Source organism: Amblyomma mixtum, chromosome 1 (assembly GCF_055824585.1).
Source record: "Amblyomma mixtum isolate Tamu chromosome 1, ASM5582458v1, whole genome shotgun sequence".
NCBI lineage: Eukaryota > Metazoa > Arthropoda > Arachnida > Ixodida > Ixodidae > Amblyomma > Amblyomma mixtum.
Genome location: NC_143012.1, coordinates 304,116,361 through 304,131,194, shown reverse-complemented (window position 1 = coordinate 304,131,194; position 14,834 = coordinate 304,116,361). Strand labels below are relative to the sequence as shown.

The 14,834-nt window shown below is 47.1% G+C and overlaps 2 protein-coding genes across 4 annotated transcripts in view; one reads left to right on the top strand and one right to left on the bottom strand.

The window, feature by feature from the left end:
• The window catches only part of LOC149372257 (diuretic hormone class 2-like), a 221,422-nt gene that overhangs the window by 78,100 nt on the left and 128,488 nt on the right, over positions 1–14,834 (top strand). The gene's annotated exons all lie outside the window — the stretch shown is intronic.
• The window catches only part of LOC149372258 (putative fatty acyl-CoA reductase CG5065), an 87,307-nt gene that overhangs the window by 3,202 nt on the left and 69,271 nt on the right, over positions 1–14,834 (bottom strand). For both annotated transcript variants that reach the window (XM_089566670.1, XM_089566669.1), the window contains exons 3-11: positions 12,459–12,634; positions 11,374–11,446; positions 10,677–10,783; positions 9,284–9,461; positions 8,583–8,627; positions 8,291–8,409; positions 7,227–7,469; positions 5,435–5,564; positions 1,036–1,157 (exon numbers count right to left, since the gene is read on the bottom strand). In XM_089566670.1, the coding sequence (XP_089422796.1) occupies positions 1,036–1,157; positions 5,435–5,564; positions 7,227–7,469; positions 8,291–8,409; positions 8,583–8,627; positions 9,284–9,461; positions 10,677–10,783; positions 11,374–11,446; positions 12,459–12,634 (1,193 nt within the window). The remainder of the gene's footprint in view (positions 1–1,035; positions 1,158–5,434; positions 5,565–7,226; positions 7,470–8,290; positions 8,410–8,582; positions 8,628–9,283; positions 9,462–10,676; positions 10,784–11,373; positions 11,447–12,458; positions 12,635–14,834) is intronic.

Sequence of the window (14,834 nt, the reverse complement as noted above, 5' to 3'; positions counted from 1 at the left end):
ACTTGGAACGCGCCACCTTTACCATAGAGCCATTTGGAATGCACAGGGATAAGCCTGCGATCGCACTGCAGCAGACACTGGAAGCTTAACGTTCAGGTTTCCAGCAGCGCGGCGTCCGCATGCATTTTGAATGGAAGTCTGTCCTGACATTGTGTACAGCATGTCATTCAGACAGCTGGTAGTGATAAATTGCTTGAAGCATACAAAGTGAACAGATGAGTGAGCAGCTGCTGACATCTGGTTTCAGTCGGCTGCACCACCAGCAGGAAAACGGACATTTTCCTCATACCTCATACCTTCCTGCCCCTACAGGTAGCGCCATGCGGCTTGTATTCTTGGCCTTGGACAGCCGCCAAACGAAGACGAGTTAATGCTATGGCGGTCTCAAAGTCCAAAACGTGCGCGCAAGCACGCACGTATGTATGCACGCACAGCGGGTCATTCACTTCTTGAATAATGCCCCATTACATGGATTGCAACACGAAATCGAACACACGTATGTATGCACGCACAGCGGGTCATTCACTTCTTGAATAATGCACCATTAAATGGATTGCAACACGAAATCGAACGCACACGCAAGTGTGATGAAATGTGCCGTATTTCTCGGTCTGAATGCGAATTACGCTCTCGATAAGGCAACAGGCTAAGCGAAAATAAGAGATAGGATGGAATAAATTACCGTTAGCGGCAATTGCTAGATGCCGCCGGGGAGGGTTTAAAGAAGGGCGGGCCGTTATAACTTGCACGGACCACCAATATTTTTTTGGCACAAAAAGTATAATGAATGCATTGTGCGAATAGATCCCCCCAACCGTCCTCCTAGAGTTACCCCAGAATTCCACCCCTAACGGCCAGCGTTCTCCCTGGCACTTTGCACGCCAAGAAGGTTCATAATTTTCTTTTTTTTTTTTCTGGAATACATGCCCAGTACGAAATACGGTCAAGCCGACACCCGTTACGTGTGCGAATAAACAGGCTGGATAACGGTGTCCTTTCTTCTCGTGACCGGAGGTTCAAGGCATTTCATCTCACCTCTGGAAGTTCCGACTTTTGACCTTGGAATGGTCCTCCTTGAGGAGGATGTCCCTAGCACCGATAGCGTAGTGGTAGAAGAACGGCCTCCACTCTAACGTGCTCACGTCGAAGTTGAAGATCTGCACAGAGAAGAGTGAATCGGGGGTGAAAGGACATAGTAGCCTCCAAAGCAACCACGGTGTATGCTCCACACACTATTCTAAGTCCTGCAAACCTGGTACACCCGCGAGGGCGTGTGCTTTTATCGTTCATTTGTTTCGGCGCATACCCGAAAGCATAAAACAGCGCGCTACAGAAGCCATATTGCTTCACATTCCAAATCATACTTAGCATGTTCGGTTTTCCTCCCCATACCGGCCAACGCGCAGATCAGGACGAAAGTGCAATGACCGATGAGTTGCCGCTGCAACATGAGAATAGGTTTTAGGCGCAAAAAACAGACGAGACACATAGGAAGGTAACAGGACGAAGCGCCTGTCCTGTTACCTTCATATGTGTCTCGTCTGTTTTTTGCGCCTAAAACCTATTCAAATATGAACCAAAACCAACTAGCCCAGCAGCAAGTGCAACATGAGAAACTGGGAGCCGTTTGAATTTTTTAACTATAATAAAACCTTTGTGAAGCCGCACTTGCTTGGTAGCTCCGCTTTAGGCCCGTTTCACATGCTGCGACTAGAACGAAAATATTCGGTTTAGTCGGTGACGCCGCAGTGCGATTTTCGGTAAGTGGCTTCACACGGCAACGCGTACCCAACGAATTCGGTAGGAGGGACGCGCGAGGTTGCTTGATGTTCGCATAGGCAAACCATGATTGAACGCTACAGAAAAGCCGCACGGAATGCGTTGATGATGTTATGACCAGCGTGTTTTTAGATGGAAGGCAATATTTCACATGCTTTGATTAGAATAAACAGTTCTGCTCCCGCCACAACAACAGCTTCCACGTGACCCCACGTCGCGCGCAGTCTCGGCGCTTCCCAATGGTCAGTCGCAGAGCGAGCACACCGAAGTTCCGACTGAATATCAACCGGAAAGAACTCGAGCGCAAGCAGTCTGCGGCTAGACCGACGGCCCTCCCCAGTCGCAGGCCGACAGATTTCGCAGCGTCGCAGGCGAAAATCGCATGCATGTGAAACGGGCCTGAGACGTAATCCCATGAAATCTTCGACTCAGCTTCCATTAAAGCTCATTCGTTTGCTGCCCGCTTATCGCGAACGCCTCGATTAGTACCTATCATCGCGTACGAGAACTTAAAAGGTATCTCGTAAAGCATCCATGAACTATGCCGAACATTGCAAGGAAGCTTCACCGGTACTCGTAATGAGTAGATTGCGTAGAGCACCGAGTAGAACGAGTAGAGTAATGAACAGCACATCACGTGACTAGCACACTTGCAACAGCTGACACACCAGGAGAGAGAGCATCCTAGCGAGAGCGCCATCATACACCGTCTGCCTCGCCACGACCCCGTTTTTCCCAGGCTCCGGCGTCCGAGCGGTCCCAGTCAGATGTAAATATGTCGATTTGAGGATAGTAAATAAAATGCGACGTTGAAGCGTGAAGAGCAGACGTCGTCAGCGCACCAAACAACCGATGCCAAATAAATGTTTGGGTTTAAAATGAAGTCAAATTTCGAAAATGTTGCGTTTTTCGAGGCTTCGAAATTTGTGTGGTTCATATTGAACTCTTGTATGTGTCCCAGCTTCACGCACCAGAGAAAGGTAACTGAGAAGTGAAGATTTTTGTCGAGGTCATTGTCACTAAGGCACTATGTTTGCCCTCGTGTCCGCGTATATGCATGACGCTAAAACTCAAGACCAAAAAAATTCATTGGGACACTTAATTCTGTTATATGTTGGGAATGCAGTAGCATCAGCAGCTGTGATGTCTTTACCAGAAGTGTCTTCACTTCTGTCTTCTGCGCTGTTCTAAGAAGCATGAACCGCCAACTACCCCGCACGTCTACCATTGTAAGCTTATCTAGCTGACGGGTTCCTTCAAACTGCACCTTCATTTTTACAGCAAACTAAGCGACCGTCACGCCAAGAGAAAATTTTTGGTGCTGTTCGGCCAAAATTTCGACCGCGATCATCTTCAAAATCGCATTCGACTATGCGTACTCCCATTCACCCAGTTTACTTATTTATTTTATAGATACTGCAAGCCTTTACAGGCTCATAAAGGAGTCAGTCAAGGCAAAAAATGCAAGGATCAAAGAACAGCAAAAAATATAACGTTTCTTAATAAATATTTCAGAGCACAAAAATAAAAACACGAAAAGCAAGCAGAACAAACAGCCCAAATGAAGACAGTGCAAAGCAGATAATTCTATGTGAATGAAGCAAAAGCTGAAAACTGCAGTGACAAGGAAAGCAACAGTGAACAGTGCACACGTGAGCGATTCGACTGTGAACAACAAAATAACTAAGACATAAAGCAAAGTTGTGAGGGAACAGAAAATCACAGGTAGGCTTACTCATACTAAAGTGAACTAGCACTAATTTTAGTTTCAAATAAGCAAACCGAGTGAACGTTCGCAACTCTCTCCGGCAGACGGTTCCGTGGCTGATTAGCGGAAGGAAAAAAAAGAGCATTTAAATGTGTACCAACGGGAAGAAAACTGACATACTTACGATCACTAGTTCAGTGCAAATGTTGGAAGGGTAGCCTGATATACTTTGTTTTATCTATGTTTATCGCACGGTCAAGAAGAGATGTTTGCCGGCACCGCTTGCTTAATGGGAGGCACTCAACAGCATTCCATACTTCCTTGTTAGCATTTCGCCATGCCGGTTTTGGGCCGTATTCCTCACGTGACCATGGAGGGCTGCCCATGCTCTAACGAGTGACTCAGCACGGAGCTTTTACACATGAGTGTTCAGAGTCTGCCCTCGCCATAAAGACTAACGGGGGTGGGGGGGCTACGCTTTGATTCGTTGCGCAAAGGCTCATCTACGGATCATCATGCTGAAAACCGGATAGTATGCACGCCAAAACGTAGGCGATGACACGCTCTGACCATTAACGGCCGCCGACGTGTTTCCTTCTTATTGTGAACTTACGCAAATCGGCGCTCGCTGCAATGTGACGCGCATTCCATGCCACCATGTTAGTCAGTCGTACGAAAAGAATATTATTGTCAGCAGTGTCTAGAAATAACGCCGCAACACTTTGTCGACATGCGAGCGGCCGAGTTGAGGATTAGGATGACATGTTTACGCAAAGAGCGTACTGGCGCTAAAAGACGAAGACAAAACACACAACGCAGGACTGGAGGATTAGGCTTCATTAGTATACCATTCACGTCCACTTGAGTTAGCAGCAACGCTGGGCTGTTAAGAACCATACCTCTCCCTTTTCCTTTCACTTCACGACGGAGCTCCAGTGGTGGGAGTAGCAAACGGTACGCCCTTGAGAAAAATCGAGGAGTTTCGAGCGGGCGAGTCGAGCATTGGTTCGTTATTTCATGTACGCCATATAGGAGGTCGTTTTGGTGTAGCAAGTAGGCACACAGTTAAACACATTCGATGCGTCTGAAGATAACGAACACGCATTCGCATATTCATTGCCGACTATCGGTGAACATCAGCTGCAGAAGGTCGAGTGCCCCGCGGCCGAGTGCGGGCTGCAGCTTTGACTTTACCAAGCGCAGCAGGCAAGTACGTCTTTGTTTTTTTTTTTTTATTGGGGGAGAAGCTAAGAGCAGAAAAAAGTGAAAAAAAAACATCGCTCTGTGCATTAGCTTAAACTAGTCACTCTCGCCAATACTCAAGCTAAGAGCAGCGCGCTGTGAGACAACTAAAGTGTCGCCCCGCGTGACTGTACAGGACGCACGGAAGCTGTCTAATTGGAATTACAATCGTTGGAATAATAAACGCCCACACAGATCGGCCTTTTGTGGCTTGTTCTGAAATTTGTAGGCGACTGATGTCACGCCCATGCACACTAGAAGTGTGTGTGTGTGGGGGGGGGGGCTGAACGACTTGGAGCTGAACCTTTATAAAAACAGTCTATAGACACTCTAAAGACTTTTTATAAACTCTGCTAGCTTAGTATGAATATTTCCTTTTGCCTAATCATAGTCTATAGATTCTGTATTGAAAAAAAGTCTACTACTAGTGTATGGCCATAAATCTATCAATTGTCTATATAGTGTGTATAGGATTTGTATGCCTATAGAATATTTCTACAGAAATTTTTTTAAAGGGGGCATACTTTATGCGAAATGCATGAATGTAACGAACTCTTGGACGATGTAGTAGCACTCTGTGTAATTATGAATTCTCGCCATGAACTGATAATTCAAAACATGAAAACCGAAAACTTGTCTGTGCAGTACGTCACCGTTCGCAATATGATCGCGATAAATGCATCAACAAGGTCAAGCAGTACACACCTTCTTTTCCTCCTCGGAGAGGTGGTTGTATATGGACATCATGTTGTTTGTCTCAAACTTCCACTGATGTGTTGTGAAGTAGGCAAGAGCCTCCAAGAGGAGCTCCAGCTTGTAGTATGTCTTCACTAACCTTCAGAAGAGAAAAAAATAAACACCAGAATTAAGCCAAAGGTGACATGAGGTGCAAATTCTTGTAGTTGTCGCCAAAAACGCGAGGTAGAAGCTTAGAGACTTCATTAGTTTACTTGAGCAGGAACCCGAACATCAAAAATACTAAATAGGTTTGGTTTTTTGACTAAATAACTCCGCATAGCAAATTATCACTGCCGGCGCTCAATACGACTGAAAAGAGACAGAACCAGCTTGCGTCCAAGTTACATTACGCCCGCGCTATGTAATTGAAGCTTATATCTCGTAGTAGTCGGTATCGCTAAACACCGTTCACAACTTCTCTGCCAGCTAAACGCATTAAGTTTCAGAATGTTGTGAAATCATCGCCAACACCTCATTAATTTCATCGAAAGATACTCAAAGTGATAAAAATATCACCTGGTTTCTTCACTACGTGTAAACACTTTGCTTTCTCTGGCAAGAGCTGATAAATTGCGCCATTGCTACGAAAAGGAAATCATGTTCTATTACCGTATTTTCCGGTGTATAAGACGCGGCTTTTTTTCAAAAATGTTGCTTCTGCGTCCTATACAAGGGTGCGTCTTATATGCGAAATTTTCGGCTTTTTTTTTTTTTGCGAGTTCAGAAATTACTCAGGTTCACGTTCAAGCTTTTTTCACCGGAAAAATATCGCTACCAATAACGCGGTTGTAACACGGCTATGATACGGAGACCGCCATGCGCAACTTATTTAGGTGAACTGTATCATGAAACGTCGGGGATGATGACTTCGGGGATCATAAACTCGCGGCCATTTCGGAGGCCCCAAGCAAAAGTAATGTGAAACGTCAAAAGATGGCGACAATCGCGCTTTTCGCCGTTGTCAGGACAAGCCAAGACAAGCCGGAATTTTTGTTTAGTCTCCCTTTGCAACTTTGTTTGCTGTGTACGCAGTACGTGCGTTGTGCAAAGAGAATGTTTCAGCTGCATTGCCTTCAAAAACGGGCAAACTTTTTAATAGCGCGTCCGAAGATGAAGACTTCGAAGGTTTTAAGTAAAATGCTCTTATGGAAATAAGGAGAGTTCTTTCGCTTTTTTTTTTTGCTCAAACGTGGGCGGGTATGACATGAGTGTTGCCTTATCGATCACTTAGCGTTGCTTAACTCACAGGTGCGGTGCATTTCACGATGGTCACACAAGCATGTTTAATTAAGCCTCACTAGCCTAACTGAGTAAATTGGGGTGCGTCTTATACACGGGTGCGTCTTATATACTAACTTTTTCAATGACAGCCTGCAGATATGGCAGGTGCGTCTTATACAAGGGTGCGTCTTATACACCGGAAAATACGGTAATAGCGGAAGAGGACAATGCGCAACAATTCTATGCATTATTCACGAAGTGCAGCTATGCCAAGTCGCTCTGATCGCTCGCCGCGTTTACTCCTGGAGGCTACAGACACAGCCCATGCAAGAGCGGAGCATTCTTCGCTTGGGAGACCAGCAGCAGATGCAGGGTGTTTTAGCATTCGTGACACGAGACGGCGCGTACACCAAATAGAAAGGTTTAAAAAGGGAGTAACGTGTCCTCTAGTGCAGTCCCTTTTATGAAAGGGAGTTACAAAGCAGTTTACTCCCTTTTCCCTCCCATATGGGCGTGTCCCTGTGTAGAGCCAGCGTACCACTGCTTCTTCCCGACGCAGGCGAGGACGGTGTCTCCGATGCGGGCCGGCACGTAGTGCTGGAGGAACATGGAAGTCCTGTGGACGAGCATATTTCGCCGTAGGTTGACGGACGGGTAGCGGATGGCGCTTTTGAAGTTCAGCTGGGTCATCAGGGACTCCTGGATGGTCTTCATGTCCCGCCAGCGGAGCTGAGGCGAACGCCCACTGCACGCGCACTGGATCACCCGCACGTCGGATGGCCTGCGCAGAGATTCAGGGAACGAGAGGATCAGCGCTCTCGTCTCCGGGGTCATCCATGACAGACTACAGACGGACGATCGTAGGACCACCTGATCAGCGCGGATATCTGTGCCGTTCCTTTCTGCACCGTTCCATTTCTATTACTCCGTAACTGCTCAAAGCTGCTCTGCAGCGTCTAACAGAACTCGGATGTCCATTCACAACGGAACAATAACCGGATGCTCGGCAAAGAACCTTGTTCTTGGTGTACTCAACCTCACCTATGGGGGACACAGAATAGTCGGCAGCTGCTCTTGCTACAACGGGACTTGGCGCTCGACTAACCACAGCGTTTTCGATCGTTTAACTAGTTCTGCTTGACAGCACTACGAAGGAGTGGCCTAAAAGCGTTTGGTTTATGGGTTTATGGGGGTTTAACGTCAGAAAGAGACATAGGCGATGAGGGACGCCGCAGTGCAGGACTCCCGAAAATTCGACCAACCGGGGTTCTTTAGCGTCTACCGACATCGCACAGTACACAGGCATCTAGTATTCCGCCTCCATCGTAATGCGACCGCCACTGCCTGGATCGAACCCGCGTCTTTCAGGTCAGCAGCTGAGCACCAAAACTCCTGAGCCACCGTGGCGGCTCCTCCATGTGTGTTGTACCTCACTGACTTATATTTGCGCTATGCACCAACTAGCGCAGATTGAGACCATCCTGCCTTGTTAATCCCTGTTTACCAGCGACTGAAAAAAAAAAGTCTCCGTGAGTCACCGTGTTTAAAGCGACCGGTCACCGTGACAAAGGCAAGAAGATCGAGACGAGAATGCCACCTGACCTGGTAATGGCGACGTTCCATGCCGACGCCAGGATGCAGTTGACGACAACGTCGACGGGGACGAAGTCTGTTTCCATGTCGGGGTCTGTGTACACACTCTTCAACACTCCCGTGGCCACCTGTGATATGCGCGCGAGGAGCACATAGATGGTGGGGCCAGGGAAAGTGATTTTCGAGCGCAAGGACGACTGCACTCGATGCTAAAAATAGGCTTCAGCTGGATGCTTACGTGCACAGCTCTGTGTGCCTTTTATGCGAAGAAGCTGAAAGGAGCAACGCAATGTGCACTTACGGCAACAATCAGGCCCGTGGGTCCGTTGAAGTTGTCTACCCAGCCCTGAAAATATTCCAAGTTGGTGTTAAACTCCGTACATTGAACTGGAGCGAATCTGGATAAATCAAGCGGCTTATGATTCTCAGAGAAGACTACGAGGAAGCAGAAAACTTGCAACAAAAACGCTCAAACAGTTGCAATAGCAGAAGACTTGTTTTGAATTCAGCCGCCTTCATGAAAGTGCGACATACCACGTCACTCGTTGATTTAAATGGTTACAGACAGCAAATATCGGCCCAAAATCCACTCATTACCTGCGGCCAGCTTTCGGAGGCTGTCGAACTTGGCAGATCATATAGCTCCGCTAATGGGCAATGACATCAACTACCGGCGGCGACCTGCAACTATATCAGCACCCCTTAGCCCCGAGGGGACGCGACAATTTGCATATATTCTGGTTAATCAGCATGCGCGTTAATGAAAACACTCCACTCGTGCTGGTGTGTTGGCAGCTGGATGGGTAAATAGCTGTATTGTTGGTTTAATTCTGGAACACCGCTGGCAACTGGCGGCAAAGTTAACAGGTGACATCTCCACTGTTCAATTTGCTAATGCAGGATGACAGGATTTAGAAAAGGCGTTGAACCAAGTTATGCATGCTGCCATCTTGAGAGGAAAAGCTTCTTCGGAAGAGCTAGAGGGGCCGGGCAGCGTCTTACCGGGAAGGGCTCCTTCCAGGAGCAGACAACGATCGAAGGCCGCACGATGGCGACGGGATAGCCCCGGCTCTCTCGCTGCACGAGCGTCTCGGCCAGCCCCTTGGTGAATGTGTACGTGTTGGGCATGGAGCCGAGAAGCTTGGACTGGCAGGCCTCCAGCGTCTCCGTGTCCAGCCAACTGGAAGAGGGAGTGTATACGAGGACGCAGTGAAGAAAAGACTCTCAGCCACCTAACCATCCTACCTCATCTGTGGCCTGACCACCGGAACTCGCACAACGGCAACAATAGCTTTCGATGCTAAACTTGCAGCTAGTTTGTGTGTCAGTTTTTAGATATAAAAAAATCTGGGCCGTAAATTATAGATACTCACAGTTGCAATCATTCTTCAGTCAAGAACGCAAGAAAGACGACTTGTTACTGCGATGACAGGTTGAATAAACCAGAGTGGCAGCGCGATGAGCCACGAATGTTCGTTCTAGCTTCCATACTCGTCATGGTGCCGCTGGACCATAGGTTATGCATCACGTGATTTCATGTAAATAAATACGAAGTCTGACCAAATGTTTTAGGGGAATCCCCATCTTGAGAGGCCCTACCATAAGCTTGCCGTCCCGGACCAGGACGAATTTTTCTTTAACTACGAAGTTTCTGAGAAACCTGTATAGCTTTCCTTTGTAGCCGTGTTGCTGCGCTCGGGTGGACGTCAATGAGTAGTTACTCCCTTATTACAAATACGAAGTCTGACGCTTCGAATTTACGCTGTATTTTCTGTAGGTTCTGCAGTTACACAGTAAAGCATTTCGGTGAGGTCTTGAAAGGCTTTCGAAAAAGCAGCGCCGTTACGATGTGCTACGTGCGCCCCATGTAACCACGGCAGTTCAGACGTTTTGGAGTCCTTTTTGCGCGTCGCTTTTCTTGTCACAACCCTTTGGTGAAACGCACAGAACGTACAGGCACAGGGAAAAGAAATGCAGCGTTCCGCTGTTCGACATGTCATGTTACAAGTGGTTTCAAATGAACCACTGGTTCATGCAATGCTAGCAACCTTTCATCTTTTTCCAGCCTATCTAAGCCCTGTTCGGGCTAGTTTTATTGTTGCAGCGGCGTCTCAGCTATTTCCTTAGCTGTTACCGAACGAATTTCAAAAGCAACCAGAAGCTTTCTGTTTGTTAGTTCTGTCGAATAACAAAGCTAATTTGTATACTGCTGGTGTAAATCACTGCCAGCATGCGTCTGTGCATGCAATATGAGGAAAGAACCAAACATTTCATGGTTTTCTCCACAGACATTCGTGAGTGCCACGATACTTTGGGGTGACAAGTAATAGTAAAAAAAAACAGGCTCTGCTTTAAAATCGTTTGACAAAGAAGAACGTTTGAGAAGTATACTCACTCAACTACTTTGATTATGTGATCTGGATCCTGAATTGGAGGGTAAATTTCCTCCCTGATTTCTCCTCTGTCGCAATTGCAGTAACACGTTGAAACATGAACAAGAACCTGCGAAAGGAACGGGACAGAACAGACAATTTCATATGTATGCATCTTTCACGTAGATGTCAATAGGATGACCGGCAGGCTGAGACGTTTACACGCAGCTAGAGAAGGTTTCTTGTGCAATAGAACTGCATGTGATCCACACGTATGCAAAGAAGATGCTATCTCACAGGAACAAGAGAAATTAGCTGGGGAAATCGCTAACATTAATCACTGTCACCACCCTATCGAAGTGCGAGAATATGAACTTTCATGCCTTCTTTTTAAAGTAAAATGTAAATAAATTCAAGCATCAACGGTGCTACGCAAAATGTAAATTCGTATAAACAACTACGCTCGATAGTGATAATAAACGACCCTCCTTCCTAAGATTCTCACACGTGATCAAGTTATCAGGTCAAGTTTAACTAACAGCCAAGGCGTCGTATATCAAGGCCTGGCACCTGCAAAAGGTGTTGAGCTCATGCCTGTAACTATAACGTGGCCTCAGCTGCAGATCCTGTCGTAACTGCTACAAAGAACACTCACACAACATACAAGAAAAGCAAAGAGGAAAATTATGTATGCTGAAAGACAAAAAAAAAAAAACTTGCCTTCAAGTCTTCCATCTCGTTGCAAAGCTCGACTATTCTTCTCGTACCGCTTAGATTCATTCTGACAGCATTTCTGAAAGCGACAACGATGAAACGCTTAGTAGAGAATGTCGGCAGAAAAATAAATCACTTGCTTTGTTGCTATTCCCGGGCTAAGAGTTATGGCTTTTTAAAACATCACTAAAGCCACCGTTGGTGCTTGGTACTGAATTCTTTCTTGCAGCCACACTGTCTCGAGTTTTGTTTCGTGCTGAAATGTCCGCAGTGCTGTCTTTACACGGGGAAACCCCCAATACTCGTGAATAAAGCGGAATGGGCGTTAGCCGTACATGGCGCGGTACACACAGCGCGAGGAATTAACTAGCTATCCCACCGTAAGTTTTTGCAGGCATCCGCTATGACAAATTCCACTGGAAACCGACGGAGCCGTAAATCCACGTGTACCGTCAGATACAAGGACAATCGCGTTACTTTGCGTTGTCTCTAAATTAATTTTTCTTAGGCGCCTGAAGCCGTAATAAGTAGGTGTGGCGTTGGTGTTGCATCATCTATCTCCTTACATGTGACTTAAACCGAAGAACGGTATTTTGCAATCTGCTGATGCGCTGCAGTTACAACTCTGTGCATGACGTTTTATTGCAGCCCATTGTGAACACGCGAGGCTTTGACAAGTACGCTTTGCAGACGCGCGTTTTTTTTTTTGCCTCCGTTGGCGTATAACAGTTTTCAGCTTGTATCGCCAGCTATAACAACAGGGCACACTAGAATATATTATTTTACTGTGGTTGCGTTATCGCCCATTATCGTATGTTCGTGCCTGTCCGGCCTTCTCAAACAAAAGGGAAAAAAGGAAGGAAGGAAGGAAGGAAGGAAGGAAGGAAGGAAGGAAGGAAGGAAGGAAGGAAGGAAGGAAGGAAGGAAGGAAGGAAGGAAGGAAGGAAGGAAGGAAGGAAGGAAGGAAGGAAGGAAGGAAGGAAGGAAGGAAGGAAGGAAGGAAGGAAGGAAGGAAGGAAGGAAGGAAGAGCATCACGACGGAGTGTCATGCAGCGGCCGGCCTAATAGATGAGACGATCGACACAACTCACTTAATAGGCTCATCGAACTTAACGGTGGCGGCGGAGTGGATGACCACGTTGACTGTGGCTACCAGCAGCTGCCGGTCCTTGGGCTTGAGGCCCAAGTCGGGCAGAGTCAGGTCGCCCTCCAGAACCACGATCTTTTGAAAGGCCTGTGGCCGCTCTTGCCTCAGCCTCTGGAACAGCTGCAAGCAATGCCCCCAAAGAACTAAGTCATCTGCTGTGGATCAGAACCACGTGTGCGTACATTATCGACCCTGGGGCAGTGAAGAGTTAGCACACTTGTACCTTTTATGACAGGGTCGATACAGTGTATTGTCCGGCCTCACAGGCTTCAGTACATGGTTCATCACTTATTTTGGCTCGAAAGTTGGAAAAGGAAATGCGCTAACGGAGCGTTCCAGTGCACATAAACTACAGGAACGTTTCTCCAGGAAGCCGACCAGAGGGACGCCTCAGAGAGCTGTTACACTGTTTCAATCGACAAGTGCCCTTAGCAACCCTACGGAACCTGTTTCACAAGTTAAGAAGCGTGCCTGACATGAACCAATTTCCTTCTTTACCAACAGGAGCAACTCTTTACATGAATGCCCCGCGTACCACGCAATATATTAATTCAGTTCAATTCAGTTCAATTTCAATTGATTACACATTTCTAATGTATAAATTACGAAAACGCTTTTTGGACCCATAGCTAACGCCTAGTACGGGTCCAAGTGCAAGTGCAAGTCCAAGTAAACAAAAACATGCACGAAACAAGACCGACATCCTCTCCCGCCTATGTTTCCAGGCCCCATCCTATCCTTTTACCGGGCTGCCTCTAGACAACAGCGGCTGTCGAAAACATCGTAAATCGATGTGTCATTCGCCATTTAACAATTCTCGGCTGGTTGCATTCCTCGCGTTGTTTTGATGACGCAACATTGCCTCTAACCTAGCGTGGACGCACGGCAGATCCTCGTTCACACACGCCGGTCGAAAGCCTCCCATAGAATTGTAAAGCGGGATCTTGACGTCAGCCACGCTCGAGGAGCACGCTGTCAGCCTCAGAGGAAAACACTTCAGCTGGCTGCAAATGACCGAGCGGCGGGGACGAGATTGCATTCGTGCCAGCGAGTGACGAGCGAAACGTGTGTCCACACAAGGAAAGAAGCACCGTCGACAGTACTAAAGGGGCTACTTAACGCAAGAAATAAGGCACGAAAGGCGCGTACTAGGTTTATCGAGGCAAACTCGGCCGCATTTGCGCTCTTCTCTGAACTGTGCTTGAGGAAAAGAAACGGAATGTCCAAGGAAGTTGTTGTAGTCATTCTCTTTCGTGCTATAGAAGAGCCCAACGCAGAAAGCATGCATGAGTGCCATTAGCAGCCTCTGCACTTAGGCCTAGTCTTTGTCGTATACAGCCCGATCAGCCTCTCAATCGCCTTCCATCAGTGGTCGCGAAGACAATGCGCTGTCATAGGTTATTAAAGAAAAATCGAACATGTCACCACTTTCGCGAATCTATGAAGTGGATGTTGTCTTCGGAAAAACTATAATCATATACAACTCAGGAAGGAAGCAGCAGATGCCCCTAAAAGGAGCCCTCCAGCTAATGGCTTCGGCCGATTTTAATGACGACGCGGTTAATTCCCTTTCATCTGCTGACCCCTATGTTGTCACGCAAGCAGGTCCATGGATATCAACCATAACGTCATGAGAATCAGTTGACGCCATTGACTGGACGGTCTCTTTTGAGGGGCGGTCAAATGTTCAGGGGAATCCCTCAAGGTGAACAAGATCTCTAACAAGGGAGTAATTACTCATCTGCACGCATCTTAATCAGGTCCATCTACCGCTTCGTTCTATCCGTCTATAGTCGCGTACACGAAGTTAGGTGGCTATAGTTGGACAGGTTAATACAATTTACAGCGCCCTGTCTTTTGTCACTCATTTCCTTCCTGTGAAACCCAGTTTGGGTTCTTCATGTGATGCGACTGAGTTTAATTTGTTTGTCTTAAGGTCTGCCTTAACCTTGGTTCAATTCATAATTAGGACGCAGAAGACTGCGGTGAGCTGTTTTTATCAGTACATGGGAAAGTCACCGTGTATGTATCAATCACCCCGTCTATAGTGTCGCAGTACACCGTGTGGTCGCAACGGACGTTCAGGAAGGGTTGTGCGCGACGAGTGTGTTGCAGTGCATTCCTTCGCCACGATCGTAACTCGTATAACCTGTGAGTTCCATGCAAATTTAATCGGCGTCCAGAAGCACTTACTCCAAGCACCACTGTAGGTCAGTGTTGCCAGCGTACGTCTCCGCTGGGAAAATGCAAGACCATCTTGGCGAAAACGGAAGCAGCCGCCAAAGACGCAGTTGATTCACGCGTGAAGAGTGCTGGCGAA